This window comes from Eptesicus fuscus, chromosome 18, assembly GCF_027574615.1.
Source record: "Eptesicus fuscus isolate TK198812 chromosome 18, DD_ASM_mEF_20220401, whole genome shotgun sequence".
Classification (NCBI taxonomy): Eukaryota; Metazoa; Chordata; class Mammalia; order Chiroptera; family Vespertilionidae; genus Eptesicus; species Eptesicus fuscus.
In genome coordinates this window covers 1735250-1760910 of record NC_072490.1, presented here as the reverse complement: position 1 = coordinate 1760910, position 25661 = coordinate 1735250, and the positions used below count along the sequence as shown (strand labels likewise).

Below are 25661 nucleotides of genomic sequence, written 5' to 3'. Positions count from 1 at the left end.
CAATCGCGGTCCCCATAGCAACCGGGCGCGCTCGGACTCTCATTGGCTACGTCCGCCAGAGCTGCGCCCCAGCGCCTCGACGCCGGCGTCCGTGCCACGTACGCGGCAGCCGATTGGCCCGCCCGGGCTCACGTCACCGCCGCCGGGCCGGCCTGCGCTCGGGGCCAGCGGCCGTCCAGCCCGCGTCGCATCCTGGTTTGCGGCGGCGCGGAAATAGGCGTCGGGCGTCCTGGGCGGACGAGACGGCTCCAGGGTTGGTCAGTCTGGCAGGTGGAGGGCCCGGCGGCTGGAGTGAGTGACGGGGGTCGGCCAGGCGGCCGCGGTCACCTCGGAGCGCGGCCTCGGTCTCCGCCCGCCCCCCCGCCGGCGCCATGAAGGCACTGATCTTGGTGGGCGGCTATGGGACGCGCCTGCGGCCGCTGACGCTCAGCACCCCGAAGCCCCTGGTGGACTTCTGCAATAAGCCCATCCTCCTGCACCAGGTGGAGGCGCTGGCCGCGGTGAGGCCCGGGCGGGGAGGCAGGCAGGGCGAGGGACGGCGGCGAGCGAGGCGGGCTGGGGGACGCCCGGGCCTCTGGCTCAGCCCGCCTGTGCGCCGGCGCGGTTCTGCCCCACAGGCCGGCGTGGACCACGTGATTCTGGCCGTGAGCTACATGTCTCAGGTGCTGGAGAAGGAAATGAAGGCGCAGGAGCAGAGGGTGAGGCTTGAGTCGACTTGCCCTTCCGTCGGTCCCCGCTCAACCTCCCTCTGGGGGAGGAACCTGACCCCGCTTCTCCCTTCCAGCTGGGCATCAGAATCTCCATGTCCCACGAAGAGGAGCCTCTGGGGACAGGTCAGTAGAGACGGGGATAGCCCTTGTGGGGGAGGGCTCAGGGTTAGGAAAGGGGTAAGGCCCAGCCTGGATGGGGCCTGCTGAGCCTGGATGCAGGGCTCCGACCCCCAGAAAATGGTGACCTCCCCTCCCCCAGCTGGACCCCTGGCACTGGCCCGTGACCTGCTGTCTGAGACTGCGGACCCTTTCTTCGTCCTCAACAGCGACGTGATCTGCGACTTCCCTTTCCAAGCCATGGTGCAGTTCCACCGGCACCACGGCCAGGAAGGCTCCATTTTGGTAAGGACCCGGCCTGACCTCCCGCCTCCCGGGCCCGCCTCGAACTGCCCAGTCCTTGTGAGTGCAGAGCTGGGCGGTCTTTAAGCACTTGAGGCACAGCCCCCGAGACTGAGGACAGCCCCATACCGAGGGGCAGGACCGGCCAGGCCTGAGTCCCCCTGCACGCAGGTGACTAAAGTGGAGGAGCCCTCCAAGTACGGCGTGGTGGTGTGCGAGGCCGACACCGGCCGCATCCACCGGTTCGTGGAGAAGCCGCAGGTGTTTGTGTCCAACAAGATCAACGCGGGCATGTACATCCTGAGCCCTGCCGTGCTGCGGCGCATCCAGGTGTGCAGGAGCGGCGCTCGGGTGGCCTGGGAGGGCAGGCCGCGCCACCGGGCCCCTGCTCACGCGCCGCCCACTCCCACAGCTGCGGCCCACGTCCATCGAGAAGGAGGTGTTCCCGGTCATGGCGGAGGAGGGGCAGCTGTATGCCATGGAGCTGCAGGGTGAGGCAGGGAGGCCGCAGGGTGGGGTGGCCTGTGGCGGGCTGAGCCCTGATGATTCCCGCCCTCAGGCTTCTGGATGGACATAGGGCAGCCCAAGGACTTCCTCACCGGCATGTGCCTCTTCCTGCAGTCGCTGCGGCAGAAGCAGCCTGAGCAGCTGTGCTCGGGCCCTGGCATCGTGGGCAACGTGCTGGTGGTGAGGCCCTTGCCCCGCCCGTCGTTCACCCCCCCCCCCCCCCCCCCGTCTCGGGGGACAGATCCCCACGTGTGCTTTCCCCCCCGTCCTCAGGACCCAAGCGCCCGCATCGGCCAGAACTGCAGCATCGGCCCCAACGTGAGCCTGGGCCCCGGCGTGGTGGTGGAGGACGGCGTGTGCATCCGGCGGTGCACCGTGCTGCGCGACGCCCACATCCGCTCCCACTCCTGGCTCGAGTCGTGCATCGTGGGCTGGCGCTGCCGCGTGGGCCAGTGGGTGAGCGTCTGGGCTCGGCCGGGGGGGAGGGGGCAGGCCTGCACCGGCCTCCCTGACGAGGCCTGCCTCCCCAGGTTCGAATGGAGAACGTGACGGTGCTGGGTGAGGACGTCATCGTTAACGACGAGCTCTACCTCAACGGGGCCAGCGTGCTGCCCCACAAGTCCATCGGCGACTCGGTGCCGGAGCCTCGAATCATCATGTGAGGGGCTGGCGGAGCCCCTGTTATTGGCGAGGGGGACACTGGCTTGACGTGTCACAGGCCCTGGACTCACTACCGTGTCTGGGGAGGCCTGGACAAGGCGGAGCAGGTGGACACCTGCCTTCTCCTGTGGACGGAATCGGGCGGGGTCCTTGCTGGGCACCCTCCCCAGCCCACTCCCTCAAGAAGGGCCGGGCCAGGGCTGTTGAATAATAATTTAATGCTCACCGTGGCCCTGACTGGAAGTCGAGCTCAGGCACAATGAGGGCTGGGCTCCCGCCATGGGGGACACGCAGGGGGTGGGGGTGGGGGTGGCAAGGGGAGCTCATAAATAGGGCCCAGCCTGGGTCTGGGTGCAGGGCGGGCCCCCGCGGTGTGGACACGCAGACCTAGGCAGCCGAGGAGGTGGCGCCCGCACTGCCTGCCTTCCAGTCCTCCACCGACGTGATGGTGGCTTTGCAGAAGAAGCAGTCCTTGTTGTTCATCAGGTGCTGGTTGATGCAGGCTCTGCAACAGGAGGGGTGAGGGGGCCCGGTGTCCCTCTGCCCCCCCCCCCTGGCCCAGCCCCGCCTCCTGCGTCCGGGGGCCCACTTACTTGCAGGACTTGTGGCCACAGGGCTGGAACACGGCCGAGATGGGGTGCGCGTAGCAGATGGGGCAGAGGTCCTCCTCGCTGGTGGGCTGCAGGGAGCACAGTGCAAGGTGGACACACACGCCTTCAGGGCAGCCGTGCGTTCAGGCAACGGCGTGGCCCTGTGAGGGTGGCCCCACTCACCAGGGAGGCCGCTGCGGCCTGGGCAGACGCAGAGGTCAGGTGTGCCAGCATCTGCTCCACCTGGGCCAGCTCCTCGCTGCTGATGTAGTCTGTGTCTGGGGGGTGAGAAGTGTCTGGCCACTGTGGTCCCAGAACCCAGGGCCTCCTGAGCACCCCAGCCTGGGCCAGGGAGATTCCCGACCTGGCCCACCCTGCCCACTCACAGCTCTGGAGGGAGAAGCGCTTCCGGTCAGGGGCCGGCAGGGCAGTGCCGGGGGCGGGGGGCTCCGGGTGCCCCAGAAGGTAGCGGATGGAGCGGAGCTGGAAGCAGGGGTCCGCCAGGAGCACTGACGTGGCTTTCTCCCTCCTGGGGGGGGGAGGGGGTGCAGGAGGCGGGGCCTGAGGGACTCTGGAGTGGGGGTGGGTGACGACCCAGCCCACCCCGTACATACCCCGGCTTCCCCCTCCCTCACGGGCTCGGGCGCCACCAGCAGGGAGTGCAAGTCACCTGCTCCCTAATACAGGCGGGCCCTTCACAGGAAACAGCGGCTTAAAGGCTGCTTCCCGGGCGTCCCAGCCACCGTTCCACCGAACCTGCCGGCCCAGCGCCGCCGGCTCGCCGGGTCGGGACTGCTCCGCCCCCGCCAACGGGAGCCAATGGGAGGCCGAGGCCCCGCCCCTGAGCGCTCCCCTCCCGGGAGTATTTAGGAGCCGAGCGCCCAGGAAAGCGCTCGGAAGCTGGGAACCCGAGAAGGCAGCCGAGTGGAGCGCAGCCCCAGGCAACCTGCGAGCGGGAGCTGCCGGCTGTGCGGGGTGCAGTTCGCATCCTGCCTCGGGGGCCACCGGCCGGAACAGAAGGGGGGAGTCCCAGAGCCGCGCCCCGCAGAGCGGCGGACCCACCCCAGGTCGTCCCGCCATGACCCGGCCGGTGCTGCTGGGCGCCCTGCTGTGCGCGCTGCGCGTCGGCTCAGGCACCCTGGACTCCGAGGGCTCCTGGCCCCTGGCGCCCCTTCACTGCCCCAACAAATGCATCTGCGCCGCCGACCTGCTGAGCTGCGCGGGCCTCGGGCTGCAGGACGCGCCGGCGGAGCTCCCCGCGGCTGCGGCTGACATCGACCTGAGCCACAACGCGCTCCAGCGCCTGCGCCCCGGCTGGCTCACGCCCCTCGCCCAGCTGCGCGCCCTGAGCCTGGGGCACAACCAGCTGGAGGCCCTGGGGCGCGGCGCCTTCGCCAACGCCAGCGGCCTGCGGCAGCTCGACCTGTCCTCCAACTCGCTGCGGGCGCTCGGCCGCCACGACCTCCGCGGGCTGGGCGCGCTCGAGACGCTGCTGCTGTTCAACAACCGCCTGGCGCACCTGGACCGGCTGGCCTTCCAGGGCCTGGGCGCGCTCCGCTGGCTCTACCTGGGCTGCAACGAGCTGGCGGCCTTCTCCTTCGACAGCCTGCACGGCCTCAGCGTGACCCGCCTCCGCACCCTGGACCTCTCCTCCAACCGCCTGGGGCGGGTCCCCGTGCCGGCCCTGGCCGCGCTGCCCGCCTTCCTCAAGAACGGCCTTTACCTGCACAACAACCCGCTGCCCTGCGACTGCCGCCTCTACCACCTGCTGCAGCGCTGGCACCAGCGGGGACTCAGCGCCGTGAGCGACTTCGCGCGCGAGTACACGTGCCTGGCGTTCCGGGTGCCCACCTCCCGCGTGCGCTTCTTCGCGCACAGCCGCGTTTTCGAGAACTGCTCGGAGGCCCTGGCTCGGGGCCTGGAGCCGCCCGAAGAGCAGCTGCAGGTGCAGGTGGGCGGGTCCCTGACGCTGCACTGCAACACCAGCGCCGGCGCCCGGCACATCGCCTGGGTCTCCCCGCAGCGAGAGCTGCTGGTGGCGCCGGGATCCCCCGACGGCAGCATCGCGGTGCTGGCCGACGGCAGCTTGGCCATCGGGAGCGTGCAGACGCGGCACGAGGGCATCTTTGTGTGCCTGGCCGCCGGGCCCCGCCTGCAGCACAACCAGACGCACGAGTTCAACGTGAGCGTGCACTACCCGCAGCCGGCGCCCGAGGCTTTCAACACGGGCTACACCACGCTGCTGGGCTGCGTGGTGGGCCTGGTGCTGGTGCTGCTCTACCTGTTCGCCCCGCCCTGCCCCGGCTGCCGCCGCTGCTACCGGCGCACCTGCTGTTGCCGCCGCCGGCCCCGCGCCCCCAGCCCGCTCCAGCAGCTGAGCGCGCAGTCCTCGGTGCTCAGCGCCACGCCGCCCGACGCCCCCAGCCGCAAGGCCAGCGTCCACAAGCACGTGGTGTTCCTGGAGCCGGGCAGGCGGGGCCTCAACGGCCGCGTGCAGCTGGCGGTGGCCGAGGACTTCGACCTCTACCGCCCGGTGGGTCCGCGGTTCAAGGTCGGCTCTGAGTCCACGAGCTCCACGGGCTCCGAGGGGCCGGTGGCGACCTAGCCGCCCGCCCCCGCCCCCCGCCCCTGCTGCGCAGAGAGCTCCCGGCGCTGGTGGGAGGCCCCAGGTCCTCCCTAGCACAGCGGCCCCCTCACTGGTGGTCTCGGCACGGGGCCTGAGGCCCCCTGGAGCAGGGGCCGCTGAGGGGAGACCTGCCCGTCCCCAGGTGGAAGAGGGAGCACCCTCCTCCGGTAACACAGGGCCCCGCGCACCAACATCCAACCTCCTTCCGGCGTCACAGGTCCAGGCCGAGTCTGGGGCAGGCACGAGGCAGGGAAGTCTCCTCAAGAGACCCCTGGGCCTGGCCCGGCCCCCCGAGGGGCCCTGCTCCTGTGGCCAGGGCATCACAGGCCGCAGAGGGCAGAGCCTCTCCCCCGGGCTCAGCAGCAGGGAGGGCACCGAGGCCGCCGCCCCGCTTTCAGCAGCGAAAGCCGAGCAGAGGGCGGGGCGCACTCGCTGTCCCTGGAGGTCTGAGCTTCGTAAGGGCCAGCGCTTGCTTGTCTAATGGCTGAGGCGGCCGGCTTCATGTGACCCTCGCCCTCCCCCTGCAGGGAGGCAGGGCGGGCTGGGGCCCCTGTGGGGAGCGGAGCTGGGGCCCCTCGAGGGCCTGAATCGGATTGTCACGGAGTTTCTTAATAAAGGCAGGACCCACGCGGAGCCTCCGCAGACACGAGTGTGCTCAGTCTCGTCTCGGCAGCGCTGTCCCGACCTCATAGGGTGCCCCCCACCCACCAGTCGTGGTTCCCCGCCCGCCCGAGGCTCTGACGTGGGCCGAGGCGCCTGCTCTGCAGGGTCCCTGCTTCTACTCAGCTGCTACCGCCACCTATTCAGGCACCGCAGCCCTCAGCCTTCCTACCCCAAACCTGAGCGAGGCCCAGACTAGAGACGAGGAAGCAGGACTGCCAGGAGGCCCTGCGGAGCCCCACGGCCCCATCCCCACACTCACCCTGCGGAGCCCCCATCCCCACACTCACCCTGCGGCGGCGCCGTGCACCAGGAGCCGCACCAGGATGCCCGTCACCGCCACCAGGATGGGGTAATGGTCCACGCTCTCCAGGCCTGGGGAGGGGAGGGGGGTGAGGCGCCCATGCTGGGCGCCCAGCGGGTGCCAACCTCCCTCCCTACTGGGCCCTGAGGGGAGGGGCACTGAGGCTGGGGTGTCAAGCTTGGCTGTCCTGGCAGAAAGGGGAGTGGGCATCACTGCTCCTGGCAGAGGACCAAGGCCGGTGTGTGGGGCGGGGCACCCGGTCCTCACCAGGCAGCCACAGGGTGACCACGCGGTCAAAGAGGTTCCTCTCCGCCGTCACCCGGTTCAGCACCTGGTTCAGCAGCTGCGAGGGCGGCAGTGGTTGGCGGCGGGCGCTCCCATGGGCGTCCCCGGCCCACCCCCCTGCCCGGCGCTCACCTGGGCGAGCCGCTGCAGCAGCATCTCGGAGGTGGGCTGGGCCGCGTCCAGGAAGACCTCGGGCACCAGGGTGACGGTCATCTCCAGGACGCGCAGCAGGCTGACCGACAGGTCGAAGCAGGTGGCACAGACCTTGAGCTGCCGGGTGTCCACGAAGTTCCTCTCCAGGCGCTCCACGGCCTGCTGGATCTGGACACCAAGGGCGGTCAGCGGCCTGGCCACCCGGCCCACCCTCCGGCACCCGCCCACCAGGCCCCCACCTCCTGGATCATGCCGATGAACTCCGAGAAGGCCCAGTTGAGCTGGTTGAGGACGCTGTTGAGGAAGCTGGGCGCCACGTCGGGGTCCTGGCGCAGCAGGTCCGCCATGTGCTGCTGCAGCAGGATGGAGGGACAGGGCTCTGCGGGCAGCGGGGCTCGGTCAGGGCCCGCCGTCTGCCGGTCCTCCCTCGCCGGGCGTGGGTGTGAGGCCGGAAGACAACTCGGGATGCTCAGGTCGTGAAGGCGAGGGCAGAGCTCCACCTGCCCGCCCTCTGCTGAGCCAGCCACCAGCTGAGCTGCTTCCGGCCCACAGCCCCAGCCTAGGCCTGCAGCCGCCCGGCCCAGCACGCCCTCGGCCCGCGTCCTCAGCCGAGGGCCGGCGGAGAGCAGAGAGGGAGCCGAGACGGAAACCAGAGCCCTCCTGCTGGGCCGAGGCCAGCTTCCTCAAGAGCCTCCGTGGCGCCCTGCCGCCCTCTGCCGCCCTCTGCCGCCCTTGGCCTGGCCCGTGGCCGAGGGGGTGGGCGCCAAGCCTGGGCTGCCGGGCAGCAGGAACTAGAGCCCGCAGCCTCCGCAGGCTGGCAGACCTCCCCTCCCCCACGCGGATCAATAGCTCCCGCATCCGCAGGCGCGAGGCCCCTGCCCTCTCCACCCTCCAGGCCGGGCAAGGCCACTGGCAAGGACTCCCCGTGGGCTGCCTAAGGCACGCGGCCTCCGGGGACACCCTTCAGGCCAAAACACGTCCCCAAGGGCAGAGGCGCCCCAGGTGGGCCGGGGAGAGCGGCCAGGTGGGGTGCGCAGCGCGCAGCAGGCAGACCAGCTGGGCCCAGACCCCGGCTTGGCCGGACCAGGGCCCGGGACAGCACAGCCCCTGCGCCACCCAAATGCCCCCTCCCCCAGGGAGCCCCGAGCACCCTGGGGCCCGGCCGCCCGCCTGTGCCCTGGACTCGGGCATCCAGGCAGGTGGCAGAAGGGCGGACGGACATGGGGACAAGGTCAGGGAGCACCTGGGAAGACGGGCCCTTGTGACGGTGACCCACACAGGGCACCATGGGACGGGAGCAAGGACCAAGGGAACGCCCCCACGGACAGAGGGACTCGGGGCTGGAAGGCGTGGGAAGTCGGAAGCCGGGAGACGTGGGCAAGGCCCCCGCCTGCCAGGCACTCACTCTGCAGGCTGGGCAGGTTGGCGTCCTCGGGTTTGATCTTCAGCAGGTGCGGCAGCCGCGTGTAGCGGTACCCGAACCCACAGCCCTGCGGCGGGGTGGGCATGGTCAGTGCTCAGGGCCCCTTCGCTGCGGCCCCAGCCCCGCCCCCTCCTGCCGCTCACCTTCCAGAGCCGCACCAGGATCCAGTTGGTCTGCGCCCAGGGCCGCTGCTCGTAGGGAGCCAGGAGGCTCCTCACCATGGCGACGCGCCTGCCAGGGCAAGGGTGGCGGGCACAGGTGAGGCTGCGTGGGGCTGTGAGGGCAGGGGACATGCCCTCCCCCGGCCCCACTCACTGCTCCTCGGGGATGCGCTCCACGGCCCGCAGGGAGTGTGGGTAGCAGACGTAGCTGGCCAGCGCCTGCATCAGCGAGTCCCGGATGTCTGGGGGGGAGGGGGGCGGGTTCAGCAGGGGCCTCGGGCCCACCTGGTCCCATTTCATGCAGCAAACAGCCAGCCAGAGACGCCACCCATCCTCCCACCCCCACCCCCACCCCCATCGCCCTCTGCAGGGCACCTCACCAGTGCCCACGATGCGTGTGTCGGCAAAGTGCTTGGCAAGGATGGCAGCCAGGCGGGTCAGGGTCTCCTCATAGCCTGCAGGGGGGAGGGGAGAGGGCAGGCTAAGGGCTGCAGAGCTGGCTCCCGGGGTCAGTCTGGGCCCCAGCCGGCCTCGGGGGTCTCCGTGCTCAGCACTCAGCGACGGCTGGTGAAAGGCTAAGGCCGGACTCGCTGTGGGGAGTGGGTCCTGGCGGGGTGCTAACGAGCCCACACCTCGATGGCTCAGCAGTCAGAGGCCCGGCACCTACAGCGCTCCCCGAGGACAAAGCTTGCACCTGGGTCCGAGGGGGGCAGGAGCAGCCCACAGCCCGATCCAGACCTCAGCCACCCACCCAGCCGGGAACCGGGGTCTGTGTGAAGCTGGGGCTCCCGTGTGGCCCCCAGCAGGGCCCACCCCTCGCTGTGATCTACGGCGACAGTGCCACACCCCGTGGCAGTGCCAGGCGCTGGGGGAGGCCACCAAGTCGGAAGTGAGAGCGGGATCCGTTTGGCGCCTCCCTCCGCGCGCCAGCGAGGAGCTGCTGGGCTCGGGCGCCGGCACAGGCAGGGCTGCGTCGCGTGGCGCCAGCAAATGCGTGCCGGGCGCAGGCCGAGCGGAGCAGGAGCCGCTCCCGCCTCCCACGCCCTCCCGCAGGCCCTCACCCGGGAGCTCCTCCATGCTGTGCACGGGCCCGAAGTAGTTCTTGAGGGCGCTGTAGCTGTTGATGGCCACGCTCAGGTAGAACTCGGGCATGAAGGCGAAGAGCGGGCCCGTGCGGTCGCCGTGCTCGATGGTGCGCAGGCAGACGCGCAGCAGCCAGTAGATGTCCAGCATCTTCTCCTGCGGGCGGCACGGGTGCTGGGTGAGCGTCGGGGCCCAGGAAAGGCCTCCCCGGAACGGGGCATGGGGACCGAGAACTGCGCCCAGGAGGTCGGGCCGGGCTCAGCGGGTGCAGAGGCAGCGGGCTCCGTGCGAGGGCGCTGTGAGCAGAGACAGCGTTTCCTCCGAGAGCAGCGACGGGCCAGGAGGCCTGCTCTCACCCCAGGGCCCTGCGAGTTCTAGGAAAATCTACCCTAAGAGCCGCATGGAACCTCAAGGGACACCAAGTCGCCAAAACAATCCGGAAGAGAACACGTGGAGCCCTCACACTTTCTATCCAACGTCCTGCAGAGCCACGGCCACCGCAGTGGTCCCGGCAGACAGGCCGGTCCGGACTGGGACAGAAGCCCGAGTGTACGACAGAGCGACCCAGTTCTGCTTCTGAGCACAACCCACGCCTCGAACCCACAGCAGCCAAGCGGTGGCAGCACCCCAAGGCCGTCAGGGACGAACAAGCTGGCCCCTCGGCCTGAAACTGGCCCGGCTTCCCCAGGGTGCCCGTGCGGGCAGCGGCCAAGCCAAGGAGCGATGACAACAGCCCAGCGCGGGGGGGCTCGGCCGCAGTCAGAGGCCGACAGAGGAGAACGCTGGCTGCGGGGGGAGCGGGGGGAGGGGGGTTGGGGGGGGTGGAGGGGAGTGTTAGTGGGTGAGTTTCAGTTTGGGAAGATGAACACGCCTGGAGGTCTGTTTACAGCCAAGTGAATACACTAACGCCACCGAGCTGAGCCCTGAAGGCGACTGAGGAGCTGAGCTACATGCTGTTTTACTGCCATTAATTGTGACAGACGGTGACGAGGGCACATTCTGGCCCGGCCAGATGGCTCCGTGCTTGAGCGTCAACCTATGAACCCGGAGGTCATGACTGATTCCGTCAGGGCACAGGCCCGGGCTGCGGGCTCGGCCCCAGTGGGGGGCAAGCACGCTCAGAGGGAGCTTGCCTCTGTCCACCCCTCAAGGCCGACTCCCGGGGAGGGCATGGCCTCGTCTCTGCCTCGCTCCTGAGTGTCCCTGGCGTCAGGGCGGCACTGGACCCCCGGCCCCGGCCCTGGAGGGAGGCGCCCCAGGGTGGGAGGGAGGCGCCCCGGCGTGGGAGGGAGGCGCCTGGTCGGCGCAGGAAGCAGAGGCAGGTGGAGACAGACCCTGCTCAGCCTGAAGGTGTCTGAGCTGGAGGGGCCCGGGGCCTGAGAGGTCCGGGACGTGGCATGGGGTGGGAGGACAGGGGAGGGGCAGGGAGGGCGTGTGTGTGCCAGAGGCCCCAGGCGGCAGGGGCACTGAGGGGCTGCCAGCCTGTGCCCAGCCAGGGGGCTGGGAGGGCAGCACTGCAGGCCCGGCCCCGCTCACCTGGGAGTAGACAGTGGCATGGACCCAGGCCAGACGGCGGCTCAGGTGGTCCAGCTTTTCCGAGAAAACTTTCTGGCTCTTGGTCAGCTCCTCCAGGATGTCCTTCCTCTGCCCGAGGAGGAGGAGGTCAGGACCCGCCCGCGTCCACGGCCTCGGGCCCCACTGTGGTCTGGGGCGCAAAGGGGGTGAACCCCTCCTCTCTTCCAAACCCCCTCTGCCTCTGACCCGCGGTGAGCCCGAGCAGGCCTCGGGACAGGGCCGTAGCCGCGCCCTGGCACGGGGGAGCGGGTGCCGCTGGGGGTCTGGAGCCGTGGCTGGGCAGCCCAGGGGCGCGCGATGGACCGCAGGCCGCTGGGCCCCTGGCCCTGCCCCAGGCCGGTGAGCTGCGGAGGGGCTGCGGGGAGGACGGGGCCAGGCCCGCTTCCTGCTGACTCGGCAAGTGTCCGAGAAGGGCTCAGGGCTGAATCCATAATTGATGAGGACAGCGGGTGCGCCGAGCACTTAGCTGGCCAGGGGCGGGGTGCCTTGGCTCAGCCACGCTGGCTGATGGGGCTCAGACCGTGCCCGGCCTGGTGCCAGCCCCTCTCGCTGACGTGCTATGGTCGGGGCGGGGGTGGGGACAGGAAAAACTGCTGAGGTCACCCCAGCGGCAGGGCCAGGCCGGTTTCCTCGGGGACTGTCCTCGGGACCCTCCCGGGGACCCGCTGCCGCCACGCCTCACCCTCTTGGGGCACCGGCGCAGCTTGTCCTCCGTGTTCCTCAGCGCCATCGCGTACTCATTGACGTCGTCCGACACCCCCACCATCTGGAGCGGGGGACAGCGTCTAGGGTGACCCGACCGGCCAGCCCCTCCCCCGGTCACCCAGGTCAGGCCTGAAGCACGGTCGGGCATCAGCCCTGCTGTGGCACACGCTCACGTGCAGCCGTGCCCAGGCAGACCCGGGGCAGGTGGGCGCCCGCACACACGCACACACGTGCACCCAACATGCAGAAGCGCGCGCCACACACGGGACGACGGAGACCTTGCCCAGCTGCTGGTGGACGCTGAGGTTGTACATCATCACGGCCCCGTCCAGCACCTCCAGCAGCGAGTTCTCCGTGAGGGGCTGCTCGGGCTCCTCGGGGGGCCGCCCCAGCAGCAGGCCCTCGTTCCAGTGGCTGCCCTCAACTGGAAGGGGGAGGGCAGTCAGGCCGGCCAGCCCGGTGTCTCCGAGGCGCCGAGGCAGCCTGGGCCGCCCAGCAGGAGGGAGGACGGGAGGGCGGGCAGGTCTGGCGGCTCCGGACCTATTTCTGTGCCATCGATTTCCTGCTCGGAATGTACTTCCCTCGCCCTTGAGGCTGCGGGGCTGGAGGCCGGGAGGGAGGGGCGTGTCCCGGCTCTGCCCGCGGGGGCTGCACGGGGGGGGGGCGGGGGGGGGGCCCGCGGTGCCACGTCCGTCCCCGCCCGACACCTACTGTCCTCGCGGGTCCTCTGCTCTGCGCTCAGCGTGCGGACCTTCACTTTCTCCGCGCTGCTCAGGGGCCGCCGGGGGGTCATCAGGGTCACAGCCGCTGTGCTGAGGAAGCGGTTGGCTCGGCCCAGGGTCGGGGAGCTGAGCCAGCCGGGCCGGGGCAGGGGCAGCGCACCCCCAATGGCCAGGGCCTGCACGGGGCGCTGTGGTGGAGAGAGGAGGCAGACGCCATCAGCTCCGGGATTCCTGGGGCCGGGAGGGCGGGTGTGACTCCGCCCACACCAAGGGCGCCCGCCTGCGGAGAGGGGTGGCCCTGTGAGCCCCTGCCCTTAGAGACGGGGAGAGAGGGACGCCGACGTGGAGTGCCCCTGCCCCACCGCGGCACCTGGGCCGCAGCCAGGGCCGGCTCCTGGTCCTCGTCCAGGTCGTCCATGGTGGCCGCCTGCAGCTCCAGGGGGTCGATCAGGATGTTGGCCTTGGACGCCAGGTCATCTGGGAGGAAAGGCGGGGCGCTCAGGCCAGTGGAGGGCGAGGGTCACGGCTGGGCAGGGGTCTGGCAGGGCCCACTGGCCACTGCGCCTGCACCTCACCCCTGCACGTCCTCCCTGTGCATCGGGAGACTCTGTCTTGTAGAGACTGGGTGGCAGGGGCACCCCATCACCCCTCCCAGTCCCTCTGTCTGTCTCCCGGGAGGGACCTCATGCTTTCTAGGCGGCCCACTCCCCTGCCCCCGCGTCTCTGACTGTTCCTCCCGCTGCCCTGCAGGTGAAAGGCGGCCAGGCTGTCCCCGCCTCTGCTCAGCTCCTCTGCACGCCCAGGCCCAGGCCCCCCACAGGCGGCCCCCCCTCTGCCGCGGCATCTGCCTCCAGCCCAGGCCCTGTCCTGCCGTCCCCGAGCCCCGCAGCGCCCCCTCCTGACGGTGCCCCATCCCCACAGCCTCTGGCAAGAAGCCGGGTCACCCTTGCCTCCTCGGCAGCCGGCCCTCCCACCCCTCCTCTGCCGCCTGCACACCGGCCACCCGTCTCCTTCCCTGGCCCTCGCACCCCACTCGACGCACAGCCGCAGCCAGAGGGGCGTCTTACCCGCGGCCCGACCTCACCCGCTGCCGGCAATGAGCTCACAGTCCCTGTCACCAGGCCGCCAGGCTCTGCCCTCGCGCCCCGGCCTCATTCCCCGGCCCCCGGCTTCGCTCTCCCCTTGGGGGCACCCCGCTGCTCCCCCCGCCCCCCGAGACCGGGCCGTCTGCTCTGGCCTCCTCAGCCCGGCCCTGCGGCCTCCGCTCACCCCTCAGAACAGCTCAGGCAGCAACTCCAGCCCCGGGACCTCGCCAGGATCCCAGGGTCCCCCCTCTGTCAGCACCCGTGCCCCGCTTCATTGCAGGGCTCCCAGAGGCCCCCGGGGTGCTCCAGGGAAGGGACAGCTGGACCCAAGACCAGAGGCCAGTGGGCCGATCAGCCTCTCGGCCCGCAGGCCGGTGCTCGGGCGCCCTCTAGTGGGCACAGGGAGCTCGGCACTCACGGCAGAGGGGCTCCCTGTGCACCCAGCCCGGACCTGCTCCCCCAGGCAGCACGCACCTTTGAGGGTCTTCCGGAGGTGGGAGAGGAGGCCCCCGAGGCGCTGCTGGTCGAAGTAGTCCACCTTGCCGTTATAGAAGACCTGGGGCGGGACGTAGGCCTCTGCGCGAAGCCGGCGGCCAGGCCGGCAGTCAGACCCAGCAGGGACCCTCCCCAGGCTGCCCCCTCCACTCTGGCCTCGCACAGAGGGGACCCCTGGGTGGCCACCTACCCGCCCGCGCCCCCCCCGGCATACAGCGTGGCCTCGGCTACCTCCCACCCCCCCGCCCCATCTCAGGTCAGCGCCAGCAACGGCACAACCTGGGGTGAAGGGGGCACTTGGTTGTGGGGCGCTCAGGGAAAATGAGAGCCTGGATCCCCCGTGGGGGATCCCCCAATGCAGGGCACCGAAAGCCTCCCCCGACCCTGGAGGGCTGTGTCCCTCACAAACCCCGGGCCCAGCACCTCAGAGCCCCAGGCGCCCAGGACTGCAGAGAGCTGGCGGCTGGCGCCCACGGGCACCGTCAGTCAGCGTGGACGGCTCGCAGTCCCGGCCCACGGGGCTCCTGCCGCCCCACCCCACCCTCAGCCCGGCACCCCACACCCACCCGGGGCTGGCTCTGCCCGCCGCGGAGGCCGAGCCGGCCCGCTCACCCTCGCTGGCGGAGGCGTGGGGGGTGGAGGCCTTGTACTCGTCCCAGTAGCAGCGCAGCGCGGCGACCAGCCGGTGCAGGAAGCAGACCATGTACTCAGGGGGGCAGAGCAGGGGCGCGCTCTGTGGGCACAGGGCACACACCATGCCGCTGCTCCAGCCCGGAGCCGGCCCGCCCACCGCAGCTGCCCCAGGGTCCTCCCGGGCACAGGGCAGAGGGCAGAGGACCAGGGCTCGGCGGGAAGGAGGCGGCGGAGAGGGGGCAGAAGCCCAGAGCGCAGAGCCTGCGACCCGGCCTGGCGGACCTACCCCCCGGCCGTTGGCATTCTCCTGCAGGAACTTCCGGAACTTGGTCAGGAAGATGTACCTAGAAGCTTCGCCCTGCAGGGGCGGGAAGGTGAAGCTGTGATGAGCTGAGGACACTGCCCCAGGCTGGACTAGCGCGTGCTGTGAGCTGGACCTGCCCTGGAGGCCTGGGTCCGCCCCGCCCCGCCAGCCCCGCCAGAGACCCTCCCAGGTGCCCGACGCACTCACCCCATCCTCATCCTTATTGTTCAGCAGCAGCTTCAGGATCTGGACCTGCAGTTCTTCCACCACTGGGGCGGGCGGGGGCGGACACTGAGCCCCGCACAGCCCTGCCCTCGGGCCCCGGGCAAGAGGGTGCAGGCTGGGATGGGGCTCCACCACCAGGGACCCCGAGCCCCGCCTGGGCACCGCCACGACCCAGCGCCCCACGCACACATGTGCACCCCCCCAGCCGCCCGGCCAGGCAGGCCTGACCTTCGATGCGCTTCTTGAGCCTCTGGCAGCCCCGCTCGTAGGCACGCCTCCGCAGCCGCTCCTCGGCCGTCTCCTCCTTCACCTCCTTACTGTCCTTGCCCTGGACGGGGGGCAGGAGGGAAGACAGCAGGGCTCCCCACCACCCACCCAGCCCCGGGCCAGCCTCCCTCAGACCCGCCACCCAGGCCGCCCACCTCCTTGCTGGGGCGCTGGGGCCACCAGGTGGTGGGGATGAGCTGCTGCAGGCCGGCCTCCTCCACGCGCAGCGGGCTCTTGATGTGAAAGAAGACCGCGGACCGGAGTGCGTCGAAGCTGGAGCCCGTCAAGGCAAGCTCTGCTCACGTGAGGCCCCCCCGCCCCCTCCCGTCCTCCCGGGAAGCTCGGTGGAAATCTGCCCACCTCCACATGCCCACCACAGTGCGCACCCCCAGGGGCCATCGCTGCCCTGTGCTTGTCTCTCCATGAGCCCCAGAGGGTGTGGCCGTCAGCCCACCACGCCCAGTGCCCATGCGTGCACGTGTGCAGGACAGGCGGCCACAGGGACAGGCGGCCACAGGGACAGGCGGCCACAGGGACAGGTGGCCACAGGGACAGGTGGCTGGGGGGCAGGCGGCCACAGGGACAGGTGGCTGGGGGGCAGGCGGCCACAGGGACAGGCGGCTGGGGGGCAGGCGGTCACAGGGACAGGTGGCCACAGGGACAGGTGGCCACAGGGACAGGTGGCCACAGGGACAGGTGGCTGGGGGGCAGGCGGCCACAGGGACAGGCGGCTGGGGGGCAGGCGGCCACAGGGACAGGCGGCTGGGGGGCAGGCGGCCACAGGGACAGGTGGCCACAGGGACAGGCGGCCACAGGGACAGGCGGCCACAGGGACAGGTGGCTGGGGGGCAGGCGGCCACAGGGACAGGTGGCCACAGGGACAGGCGGCTGGGGGGCAGGCGGCCACAGGGCCTGGTGGCTGGGGGGCAGGCGGCCACAGGGACAGGTGGCTGGGGGGCAGGCGGCCACAGGGACAGGCGGCCACAGGGGCAGGCGGCCACAGGGACAGGCGGCCACAGGGACAGGTGGCCACAGGGACAGGTGGCTGGGGGGCAGGCGGCCACAGGGACAGGTGGCTGGGGGGCAGGCGGCCACAGGGACAGGCGGCTGGGGGGCAGGCGGCCACAGGGACAGGTGGCCACAGGGACAGGCGGCCACAGGGACAGGCGGCCACAGGGACAGGTGGCTGGGGGGCAGGCGGCCACAGGGACAGGTGGCTGGGGGGCAGGCGGCCACAGGGACAGGTGGCCACAGGGACAGGTGGCTGGGGGGCAGGCGGCCACAGGGACAGGTGGCTGGGGGGCAGGCGGCCACAGGGACAGGTGGCTGGGGGGCAGGCGGCCACAGGGACAGGTGGCCACAGGGACAGGTGGCTGGGGGGCAGGCGGCCACAGGGACAGGTGGCCACAGGGACAGGTAGCTGGGGGGCAGGCGGCCACAGGGACAGGCGGCCACAGGGACAGGCGGCTGGGGGGCAGGCGGCCACAGGGACAGGCGGCCACAGGGACAGGCGGCTGGGGGGCAGGCGGCTACAGGGACAGGCGGCTGGGGGGCAGGCGGCCACAGGGACAGGCGGCCACAGGGACAGGTGGCTGGGGGGCAGGCGGCCACAGGGACAGGCGGCCACAGGGCCTGGTGGCTGGGGGGCAGGCGGCCACAGGGCCAGGTGGCTGGGGGGCAGGCGGCCACAGGGACAGGCGGCCACAGGGACAGGTGGCTGGGGGGCAGGCGGCCACAGGGACAGGTGGCCACAGGGACAGGTGGCTGGGGGGCAGGCGGCCACAGGGACAGGTGGCCACAGGGACAGGTGGCTGGGGGGCAGGCGGCCACAGGGCCTGGTGGCCTCTCCTGGGAGGCGGAAGGCCCCAGAGAAGAGGCAACAGCACAGCTCCCGCCAGGGGCCCAGAGCCACGCTCCCCGCTATTCTAGTTGCACACCCTCGACATTCTGGGGGAGCAGGAAGAGCTGACTTCTAGATCTCGGGAACCCCCGACCCGGAACACGGGTAAAAGTACAGTGCTGTGGCTGGAGGCGCCCCCACACCTCCAAGTCGCCCCAGAATCTGCCGCCGTCTGGAGACCCTGCTCGGCTGGGCGGCTCTGGTCCCCGAGCGGCCGGCCGGCAGCAAGGCGAGGATACAGGACGCTGCTCAGCAGGAACTTGCGGGACCTGTCGTGCCGCAGGATGGCCACGGTGAGCCGCAGGTGGTGGATCTGCGGGGAGGGGGTGCTCAGAGGGCAGGCGGGGCCCAGGGCCCAGGGCTCCGGGCCGCGGCGCGCCCACCTGCAGGCTGAGGTCAGGGACGATGGGCGAGAAGCGGTAGAGCCGCAGCAGGGCCATCATCAGCTGCTTGAGGCAGTCGTGCACCTCGTAGTCCTGGAGAGAAGCTGGCTGCTCAGGCCCCGGCCCCTCCCAGGGGAGCCGCCCGCCGGAGGCCCGCGCGCAGGAGCCTCACCTCCATGAAGAGCCACAGGAGGTCGAGGACCTGGCCCACCGCGGCCTGCGCCTGCTCGGGGCTGCCCGCCTCCACGACGCCCAGCAGGAAGCCCGTGAGCACCGACTCCACCAGGTACACCTTGCGCTGCTCGAGGGCGGCCCCGTGAGGGCGGCACCGTGAGGGCGGCCGTGCACCCACGCGGGGCACCCGGCCGGGCAGCGGCCAGGCCCACGCACAGCTGGACCCTGGGCCCTCGGGCCGCCCCGCGCAGACGCACCTTCCCCTTCGGCTGAGACACAGCGCCGCCCAGCGCCCTCCCGGCTTCGCCAGGCCGCTCCCTGCCTGTGAGTCGCTGCCCGCACCCTTCCTAGGACCCGCCCTGAGGCCCTCTTCCTTGCTGGGTGACATCCTTGGGGTCTGAGGGCTCAGGTCCCAGGGGGCCCCTCCCAGGTGAAGGTGCAGACCCGGCACCTGGCGTCCCAGCCCCGGCCCCGGCGCCTCCCCACGCCCTCACCAGGAGCGGAGCGAAGCGGTGGAAGATGTGGGCCAGTGTGAGCAGCACCGTGGGCTGGCCCTGCAGCTGCCACTCGGAGCTCTCCTTCTCCAGCAGCCGCCCCTCCTGGGCGGGAGAGGGGCCTGTGAGGGAGGGCGGCCGGCGGGCGGCCCCCAGCCCCACCCCCGCCCCGCCCAGCCCCTGGCTCACCACGGGGTCCAGCTCCAGGCTGAGCACGGCCCGGAAGCAGCCCAGCAGCCGCTGTGCCCGCACCAGGTCGGCGCGCGGCGGGTCCTGCAGCGGCCGGTAGCCCGCCACTGGGTAGGTGTCACAGTTAAGCTGCATCTGGGCTCAGACCCCCCCCTGCGGGCAGCACTCCTTCCGTTACTTGTGCTGTGCAGCCGACGGCACTGGCACCCCAACAAGGTGGCTACGGGACTGCTGCCCCCCACCCCGCCGAGCTGCGCCCCACTCACTCCCGAGGCAGCAGGCCCTCCCCCGTCCGCCCCAGCGCCCCGACTTCCCAAGCAGCTCCCCACCCCCTTCAGAAAGGATATCGCAGGGGGCGGCTGCCGAAGTTGAAGGCCACGGACTCCTTGAAGGAGAGGCTGATGGCTGGGAAGTAGGCCATGCCCGGGCCCCTGGACAAGTTCTCAAAGGCGGTGCCCAGCGACATGCCGTTCCTGGGAAGGAAGGGAGGCCTGTGGGCCATGCCCAGGCCCCTGCTGGGGCTTCCCCCCTCAGGGCACCCCTCCCAGGGACCGGAACCGGGACGGCCCGGGGAGGAGAGGCCCCGGGGGGGGGGGGAGGGAGGAGGCAGGAGACTCACAGGCAGAAGGACAGAGCGCCGGCGTCCAGGTCGATCAGGCAGCTCACGATGTCCCCCGCGGCCCACGCCTGCGGGGAGGAGGCTCTCAGGTGCAGCCCTGAGCCCCTGCCCCTGGGCCCTCAGTCCCTCAGGCAGCCCGGCGGGGGCTCGGCCCTCACCTTGCCGTAATTCGTGGTGGTCACGTTCCACTTGCGCACCCGGTTGCCGTCGTAGGCGTAGGAGTTGTGCGTGTCTCCGACGCCCTCCTGGGGAGGAAGGTCTGTGAGGCCCGGGGAGGGGCGGGGCAGCGGGAGCTCCCGGGGCCGCCTGCACGTACCTCCTGATTGAAGCGGCAGTTGATGGTGCACCAGCCGATCTGCATGAGCCCCTGGGAGGAGATGAGCACCTCGTACACCCACTTCCCTGGAAAAAGCCGAGTCAGGCCCAGCAGGCAGACACGCCCCTCCTCAGGCCCCGCCGCCGGCCCCGCCGCGCACGCCGCACCTTTGTACACGCAGGTGGTGGAGCGGATGGTGCCGAAGTTGCTGTGGCCAATCACCTGGGGAGAGCAGGGGTGAGCTCCGCCGCACGCGGCTTCCCGAGGGAGAACGCCCGGCCCGGCCCGGCCTGTGCCCCCCTCGCCTGCGCCCGACGGGTGGGGGCGAGGCCTGGGTGTCCCCGCGGGAGCAGGCGGGGAGGGGCTCATGCCGTGCTGGGAAGAGACGGCTGGAGGACCTCCAAGAGGGTTTCGGGGTGTCGGGAGGGCTTGGGGCTGAGGAGCTGGCTGAGCGGTCACCGGCTGGGCCCGGCCCGGCCCGCCCTCACTCACCCCCAGGAGGTCGTCATCCACCAGCAGCAGCCCCTCGAAGCCGCCCGTGTGGTCCAGGACCACGGTGGAGGGGCCGAGCCGCCCTTCTGCCTGCCCTGGAAGGAGGGGGGTGTGGGTCGGGGCCCAGGTCTGAGAGAACGCAGCGGGCTGAGCTCGCCAGGGCCCCCCCAGGGCCCGCCGGGTCCTGCCCTGGCCCCCCAGCCCCACTGCAGAAGCCGCCACCTACCCTGGCTCTCCTCATCCTCGCTGTCCACCTGTAACAGCTGGTCCAGATGCTCTGGCAGGTTCTGGAAGTTCAGGGGTTTCCTGGGGAGAGCAAGAGGCTGCGAGGGGCCCCCAAGTCCCTGAAACCAGCCAGAGGACACTACACCCCTCCTTCTCCATCCCCCGAGCTCCCGAGGGTGGCGGCCTAGACCGCAGAAGCAGCGCTGTGTCTGGTCCCGGACGCGGCGTGCTGGGGGTCAGGGGGCGAGGTTCGCTGCTAAGCTAAAAGCGCTGTCCGATGGTGCAGCCTCGGGCTGTGAACAGGCCTCTGAGCCTCAGCCCCCTCGTCTGCGGCAGGGACGCGGGAGGCCGGCAGTAACGTGCTCCCTGTGCCGCCCACCCCGCCCGTCCTCGGAGGCTGTGCTGATCGTGCCCGGGAAAGGGAGGTGGGGGCAATGCTGACCCCCACGTAGTCAGCACCAAGGTCAGCGAGTGAGCCCTGGACCCCAGCCCTGCGGCCCCTGGGGGGCAGCCGCCCAGCCTCCACACAGCCAGGGAAGTCCGTGTGGAATGAGACACGCCTGGCAGAGTGCAGGGCTCAGCCCTCTGAGCCGCTGGCTGGCTGTCCTGTACCAGCCTCCACGGCCAGGAGAGCTCTCGCCCGCCTCTGTGCCACCTGCCCAGCCACACTCCCTCGGTGGGCCCCGCCTCCTCCCAGCACAACGCTCAGAGGAGCAAGGGTGCCTCGTGTCAGCCAGCTCTGCCCTGAGCTCAGCTGCTAAGAATAGCGGGGAAGGGGGGGGACCAGCGGGTCTCAGGCAGGGGAGAGGCCCACGCCCATCTGGGTCAGGGCCACCGCCTGCTGGCACCCGCTCTTCCCGCTCTGATCCCCGCTCCTGCCCCAGGCACCCGCCCAAGGAGTGGAGTCTGGGGGGACATAGGTGGGCAGGGGCACCCGTTCTCTGGCCGGCAGCGGCAGCCAGTCTCAGGGACCACGTGCTCCGTGTGAGCTGCTCCTGACCCCTGGCTGCAGGGGCTGGAGGTGCGGAGCTTCGTCTCCGTGTAAACACGGGTGCGGCCACGTGACGGGGGCTCCAGCCAGCATGGCTCAGGGGTTGATCGTCAACCTATGAACCAGGAGGTCACGGTTTGATTCCCGATCAGGAGCCAAGGCGTTGTGGGCTTGATCCCCAGTAGGGGGCGTGCAGGAGGCAGCCGCTCCATGACTCTCTCCTGGTTGATGTTTGTCTCTCCCTCTCCCCTCCTCTCTGAAATCAATAAAAAATCTATTTTTTAAGAAAGGCTGCCACCAGTCTCCTCATGGAACACGCCAGGGGCCAGGGCCAGGGGCTCCCAGTAGTTCTTCCCGCCCACACCTGGGAGGGCTGCTCTGGTCTTTTTTTTTTTTTTTTGGTAATATATTTGTACGAATTCGTGCACCAGTGGGGTCCCTCCGCCTGGCCTGAGGGATTGGGCAAAAACCGGCTCTCTGACATCCCCTGAGGGGTCCCAGATTGCGAGAGGGCGCAGACGAGAGACCAGGCCGAGGGACCCCACCGGTGCACGATCAGGGCTGGGGAGAGACGCGGGAGGGCTCCAGGGCGTGTCTGGCCCATCTCGCTCAGTCCTGATCAGCTGGACCCCAGCAGTAAGCTAACCGACCGGTTGGAGCATCTGCCCCCTGGTGGTCAGTGCACATTATAGCGAGTAGTTGAACAGCTTTGGCATATCATTAGCATATTACGCCCTAAACAATTTGGCTCAGTGGATAGTGTCGGCCTGTGGACTCAAGGGTCCCAGGTTCGATTCCGGTCAAGGGCATGTACCTTGGTTGCGGGCACATCCCCAGAAGAGGGGGTGTGCAGGAGGCAGCTGATTGATGTTTCTCTCTCATCGATGTTTCTAACTCTCTATCCCTCTCCCTTCCTCTCTGTAAAAAATCAATAAATATATATATATATTTTTAAAAAAGCATATTACGCTTTGATTGATTGAACGGCCGACCAGATGACCGGACACTTAGCATATTAGGCTTTTATTATATAGGATTGATTTCAGAGAGAAAGGAAGGGAGAGAGAGAGAGAAACATTAATGATGAGAGAGAATCATTGATTGGCTGCTTCCTGCATGCCCCTCAAACCGGGCATGTGCCCTGACGGGGAATCAAACCGTGACCTCCTGGTTCCTAGGTCAACGCTCAACCCCTGAGCCACGCTGGCCGGGCAGGCTGCCCTGGTCTTGTGCCCGATCTGCAGAGCAGCTGTGGGCAGGTGACCTGAGACGGCCTCTCAGTGCCCGGCACTGCCCATCTGGCCAACCCAGCACCGCCTGCCCTTTCTGGACCTGCCTGCCCAGGCCCAGCCCAGGGCTTCCGTCCACACAGCCGCTGACCAATGGCCCTGCCACCTGCTCGCCCTCCTGGCAGCCACGGCGGCGGCAGCAGGATCATTTCTGCTGTCACGTGAAGGACGGATCAGACGGCCCTGGAGCAGGCCTGGGGCTGGGGCTGGGGCGGAGGCGGGCAGCAGCCCCGAGAAGTAGAAACCCCTTGGCCACCACAGCCACTTAAAGGAACAGGCGACAACGCTGCCCCCGGAGCCTGCCCCGAGAGCAGAGGCTGCGGAAGACAGAGCAGCCTGGGCTGGCGAGAGGCTGAGCAGGAGGGCGCTCGCAGGAAGGAGGCAGGATCTGCAAGGAGTCACTCAGTAGCCATCTTCAATGTGACTGCGGTTCCAACACTCCCGCCACACGCTCCACGCCTGGCGCCTCACAGCTCGGCCTCCCAAAGCTCAGCCCCCAAACCAGGGCCCTCGAACACGCCCAGCAGGACCAGTCTGCAGTGTGGGAAAACACTCAGGGGTATGCTGATGACGAAACAGGATTTACATTTCTACACACTTTCAGAGCTCAGAGCTATGTCCATTGTCTTGATGATATGATGGCTTCACAGGTTCCCCGCAATTCAAACTCACTTTGAACACAAGTGGGTTATTGTGTGCCAATCATTCCCTAATAAAGCTTTTTTTAAAAAGGAGGATGGCGACAGAAATTTTTAACTTAAAAGAAAATTTCTATTCAGCATAATCCAAACTGTACAGACGGTGAGATGGCGAAGTCCCGCCCGCTAGGCACCTCAGGTAACGCGCTAAGCGCCTGCGAAGACGCCCTGGGACTGACGGGGGTTGGACTGAAATGCACTGAACTTGCAAGGAGACGGCCGGTGAGGTGTGAACCGCTCAGATGCAGGCCGGGCGGCCGAGGGCCAGGTGGGGGGAGCCGGCAGGTGCCACGCTGAGCGCTGACCGGGCGCCGCCCCTGACCCCCCAGCTCCCTCGAGGGGAGGACGCAGCGGGGCCCAGCGTGGAGCGGCCGCGAGGGAACCCCAAGCCTCGTGCGGCCCCCAGCCTGCGGGCTGGCCCTGCAGACGGAGGAGGCTGCCCGCAGGCCGTACCTGCTGGCGGCGGCGGCGGCGTCCGGAGAGAAGACGCGGTGCAGGTAGTCCTCCAGCAGCTTCTCGTGCACGATGCCTGGGCCGCGGGTGGGAGGGAGGGCAGGTGTCAGAGCCGCCGCCAGGTCTGCGGCCCGCGGGGTCAGGAGCGGCCCGGTGGGTGCCCTGCCCCGTGGCAGCTGGTGGAGGAGCTGGCTGCAGGGACCTGGGCCTTGGGCGCCCCTGCCTCTTCCCCCCTCCCTCAGCTCAGGGAGCCCCTCCCAGCCCGCCCGCCTCACCTGTGGCCCTGGGTTTCTCGTCCGAGGTCAGCCCGTAGCTCTTGCGGGAGAAAGACAGGTCAGCCCCCTTGGATGCCATCCTTCATGTCCGTGGCGGCCAGTGTCCTGGGGCTGAGCCAGGGCAGAGGTTGTCTACATGGAGCCAGCGCCCGCCCCCCGCCCCCCCCCCCCCCCGTGCTAGGGGGCAGGCAGGCCTGGGAGCCGGAGAGGCCAGGTGGGCGCACTCCCTCACGCACCAACGCTGGGCAGAGGGAGGCAGAGGGAGGGGGCCGTGTAGGACCCCGTGTGAGAGGTCACCACCATGTCCCAGGGTCAGTCCAGGGCCCCCCAGAGCAGGGCCAGATGGGTGTCTGTAGAACCGACCTGGGGAAATGAACCCCGTGTCCACAGTGGGGAGGCCTGGGCGCAGAGCCCCTGTACCCCTCTCCATCACGAGCCACACCGAGCCCAGCTCATATCCGGAAGACAGGACACCCCCAGGCACAGCCCACCCTCAGGGCTGGGTGCCTTCTGCAGCTACAAGCCCTGCCCACACCCAAGGCCAGGACCCTCCGCAGCCCAGACCCCCTTCTCTGGTGGAAAGTCCCGCTCACACACGGCCGGCCCCCCCCCCCCCCCCGTGCCCAGTGCTCACGGCAGGTCCTGCCCCCCCCACGCTGCCCAGCCTCACGGGGTGTTGGGGCCGCGGCTCTGACAGCCGCCAAGAGGCCGGTCAGCCTCGTCCAAAGCTCCCCGCCCACAGGAGCCCGGGCCACACGTGGCTCTTCGCAGGAATTAACGTTTGAAAAGCTGAAGTCAACTTCTCAGTTACGTTAGCCACGTTTCAAGGGTTCGGCGGCCACGTGTGGCCAGTGGCTCGTGTGCTGCGCCCTGGAATACAGGACCCCGCACCCGACTGTGCCCGCAGCCCGGGCTGGAGCCGGCCCCCCCCACCCCCACCGCACCCCGCTCCCCGCAGCCTCTTATCGCCCCAAACAGGCCCGTCCCCAGCCGAGCCACGCCTGCCCCTCGGGACGGGACAGCCGCCCCCCGCGGCCCCCACGGCGTCCGTGACCGCGGCCCGTCCCACCGGCGCCGGTGCGGGCAGCGGAGACCTGGCCACTCGGCCGGTCAGCAAACCGCCCGCCCTGGGTGCCGGGTGCGAGCAGGTGGGAGCGGGCCTGGCTCTGCTCGGGCTCCCGCCGCGCCGGTCCGCCCGGTCCCGCCGGGGGATCCGAGTTCCGATCGGGACCGACCCCTCTCGGAGCCAAGGGCGCGGCGGGCAGGGCACGTCTCCCCCCAGTGCTGCGCGCGGCCCCGAGATCCGGGGGTCCCCGCGCCGGCGCAGCCCGCAGCCCGCACAGGCCGGGACCCCGCGCCGAGCACCCGCCCCGGGCCGCGGGGGGAGCCGGGGACCCGGGGCCGCCCCTCACTCACCCCCAGCTCGGCCGCCGCGGCCCGGCTCACAACATCCGCCCGGCCTCTCGCTACGGCGCCCGCCCGGGGTCAAACCCCGCGCCGCGCACGCGCACCGGCCGCGCCGGCCGCCGCCAGGGGGCCCCCCGCCGCCCGGGCCGTGCTCCCGCCTCGGCCCCGCGGACACCCGCCTCCC

The 25661-nt window shown here is 70.1% G+C and overlaps 3 protein-coding genes across 3 annotated transcripts; 2 read left to right on the top strand and 1 right to left on the bottom strand.

The window, feature by feature from the left end:
* The first annotated feature begins 132 nt into the window (after positions 1–132).
* On the top strand, positions 133–2506 carry GMPPB (GDP-mannose pyrophosphorylase B). Its single transcript, XM_008155569.3, has 9 exons — positions 133–500; positions 618–698; positions 785–833; positions 970–1112; positions 1281–1439; positions 1522–1600; positions 1669–1796; positions 1890–2072; positions 2147–2506. Exons 1-9 carry the CDS (start codon positions 372–374, stop codon positions 2276–2278), a joined length of 1083 nt encoding a protein of 360 aa, XP_008153791.1. The 5' UTR covers positions 133–371; the 3' UTR covers positions 2279–2506.
* On the bottom strand, positions 2478–25537 carry RNF123 (ring finger protein 123). Its single transcript, XM_054729500.1, has 39 exons — positions 25487–25537; positions 24071–24181; positions 23796–23871; positions 20366–20445; positions 20140–20234; positions 19815–19869; positions 19648–19733; positions 19490–19576; positions 19332–19399; positions 19060–19185; positions 18713–18827; positions 18524–18628; positions 18028–18153; positions 17856–17948; positions 17712–17785; positions 15728–15845; positions 15534–15633; positions 15288–15349; positions 15063–15134; positions 14756–14876; positions 14123–14224; positions 12934–13040; positions 12553–12751; positions 12120–12265; positions 11819–11902; positions 11098–11205; positions 9540–9717; positions 8859–8933; positions 8633–8720; positions 8461–8548; positions 8300–8384; positions 7134–7273; positions 6874–7062; positions 6724–6799; positions 6443–6527; positions 3253–3395; positions 3050–3144; positions 2870–2955; positions 2478–2781 (listed from the first exon to the last, which is right to left on the bottom strand). The coding sequence occupies exons 2-39, from the start codon at positions 24147–24149 to the stop codon at positions 2664–2666; spliced, it is 3930 nt and encodes a 1309-aa protein (XP_054585475.1). The 5' UTR covers positions 24150–24181; positions 25487–25537; the 3' UTR covers positions 2478–2663.
* On the top strand, positions 3476–6126 carry AMIGO3 (adhesion molecule with Ig like domain 3). Its single transcript, XM_054729502.1, has one exon. The coding sequence runs from the start codon at positions 3945–3947 to the stop codon at positions 5469–5471; it is 1527 nt and encodes a 508-aa protein (XP_054585477.1). The 5' UTR covers positions 3476–3944; the 3' UTR covers positions 5472–6126.
* Positions 25538–25661: the final 124 nt, after the last annotated feature.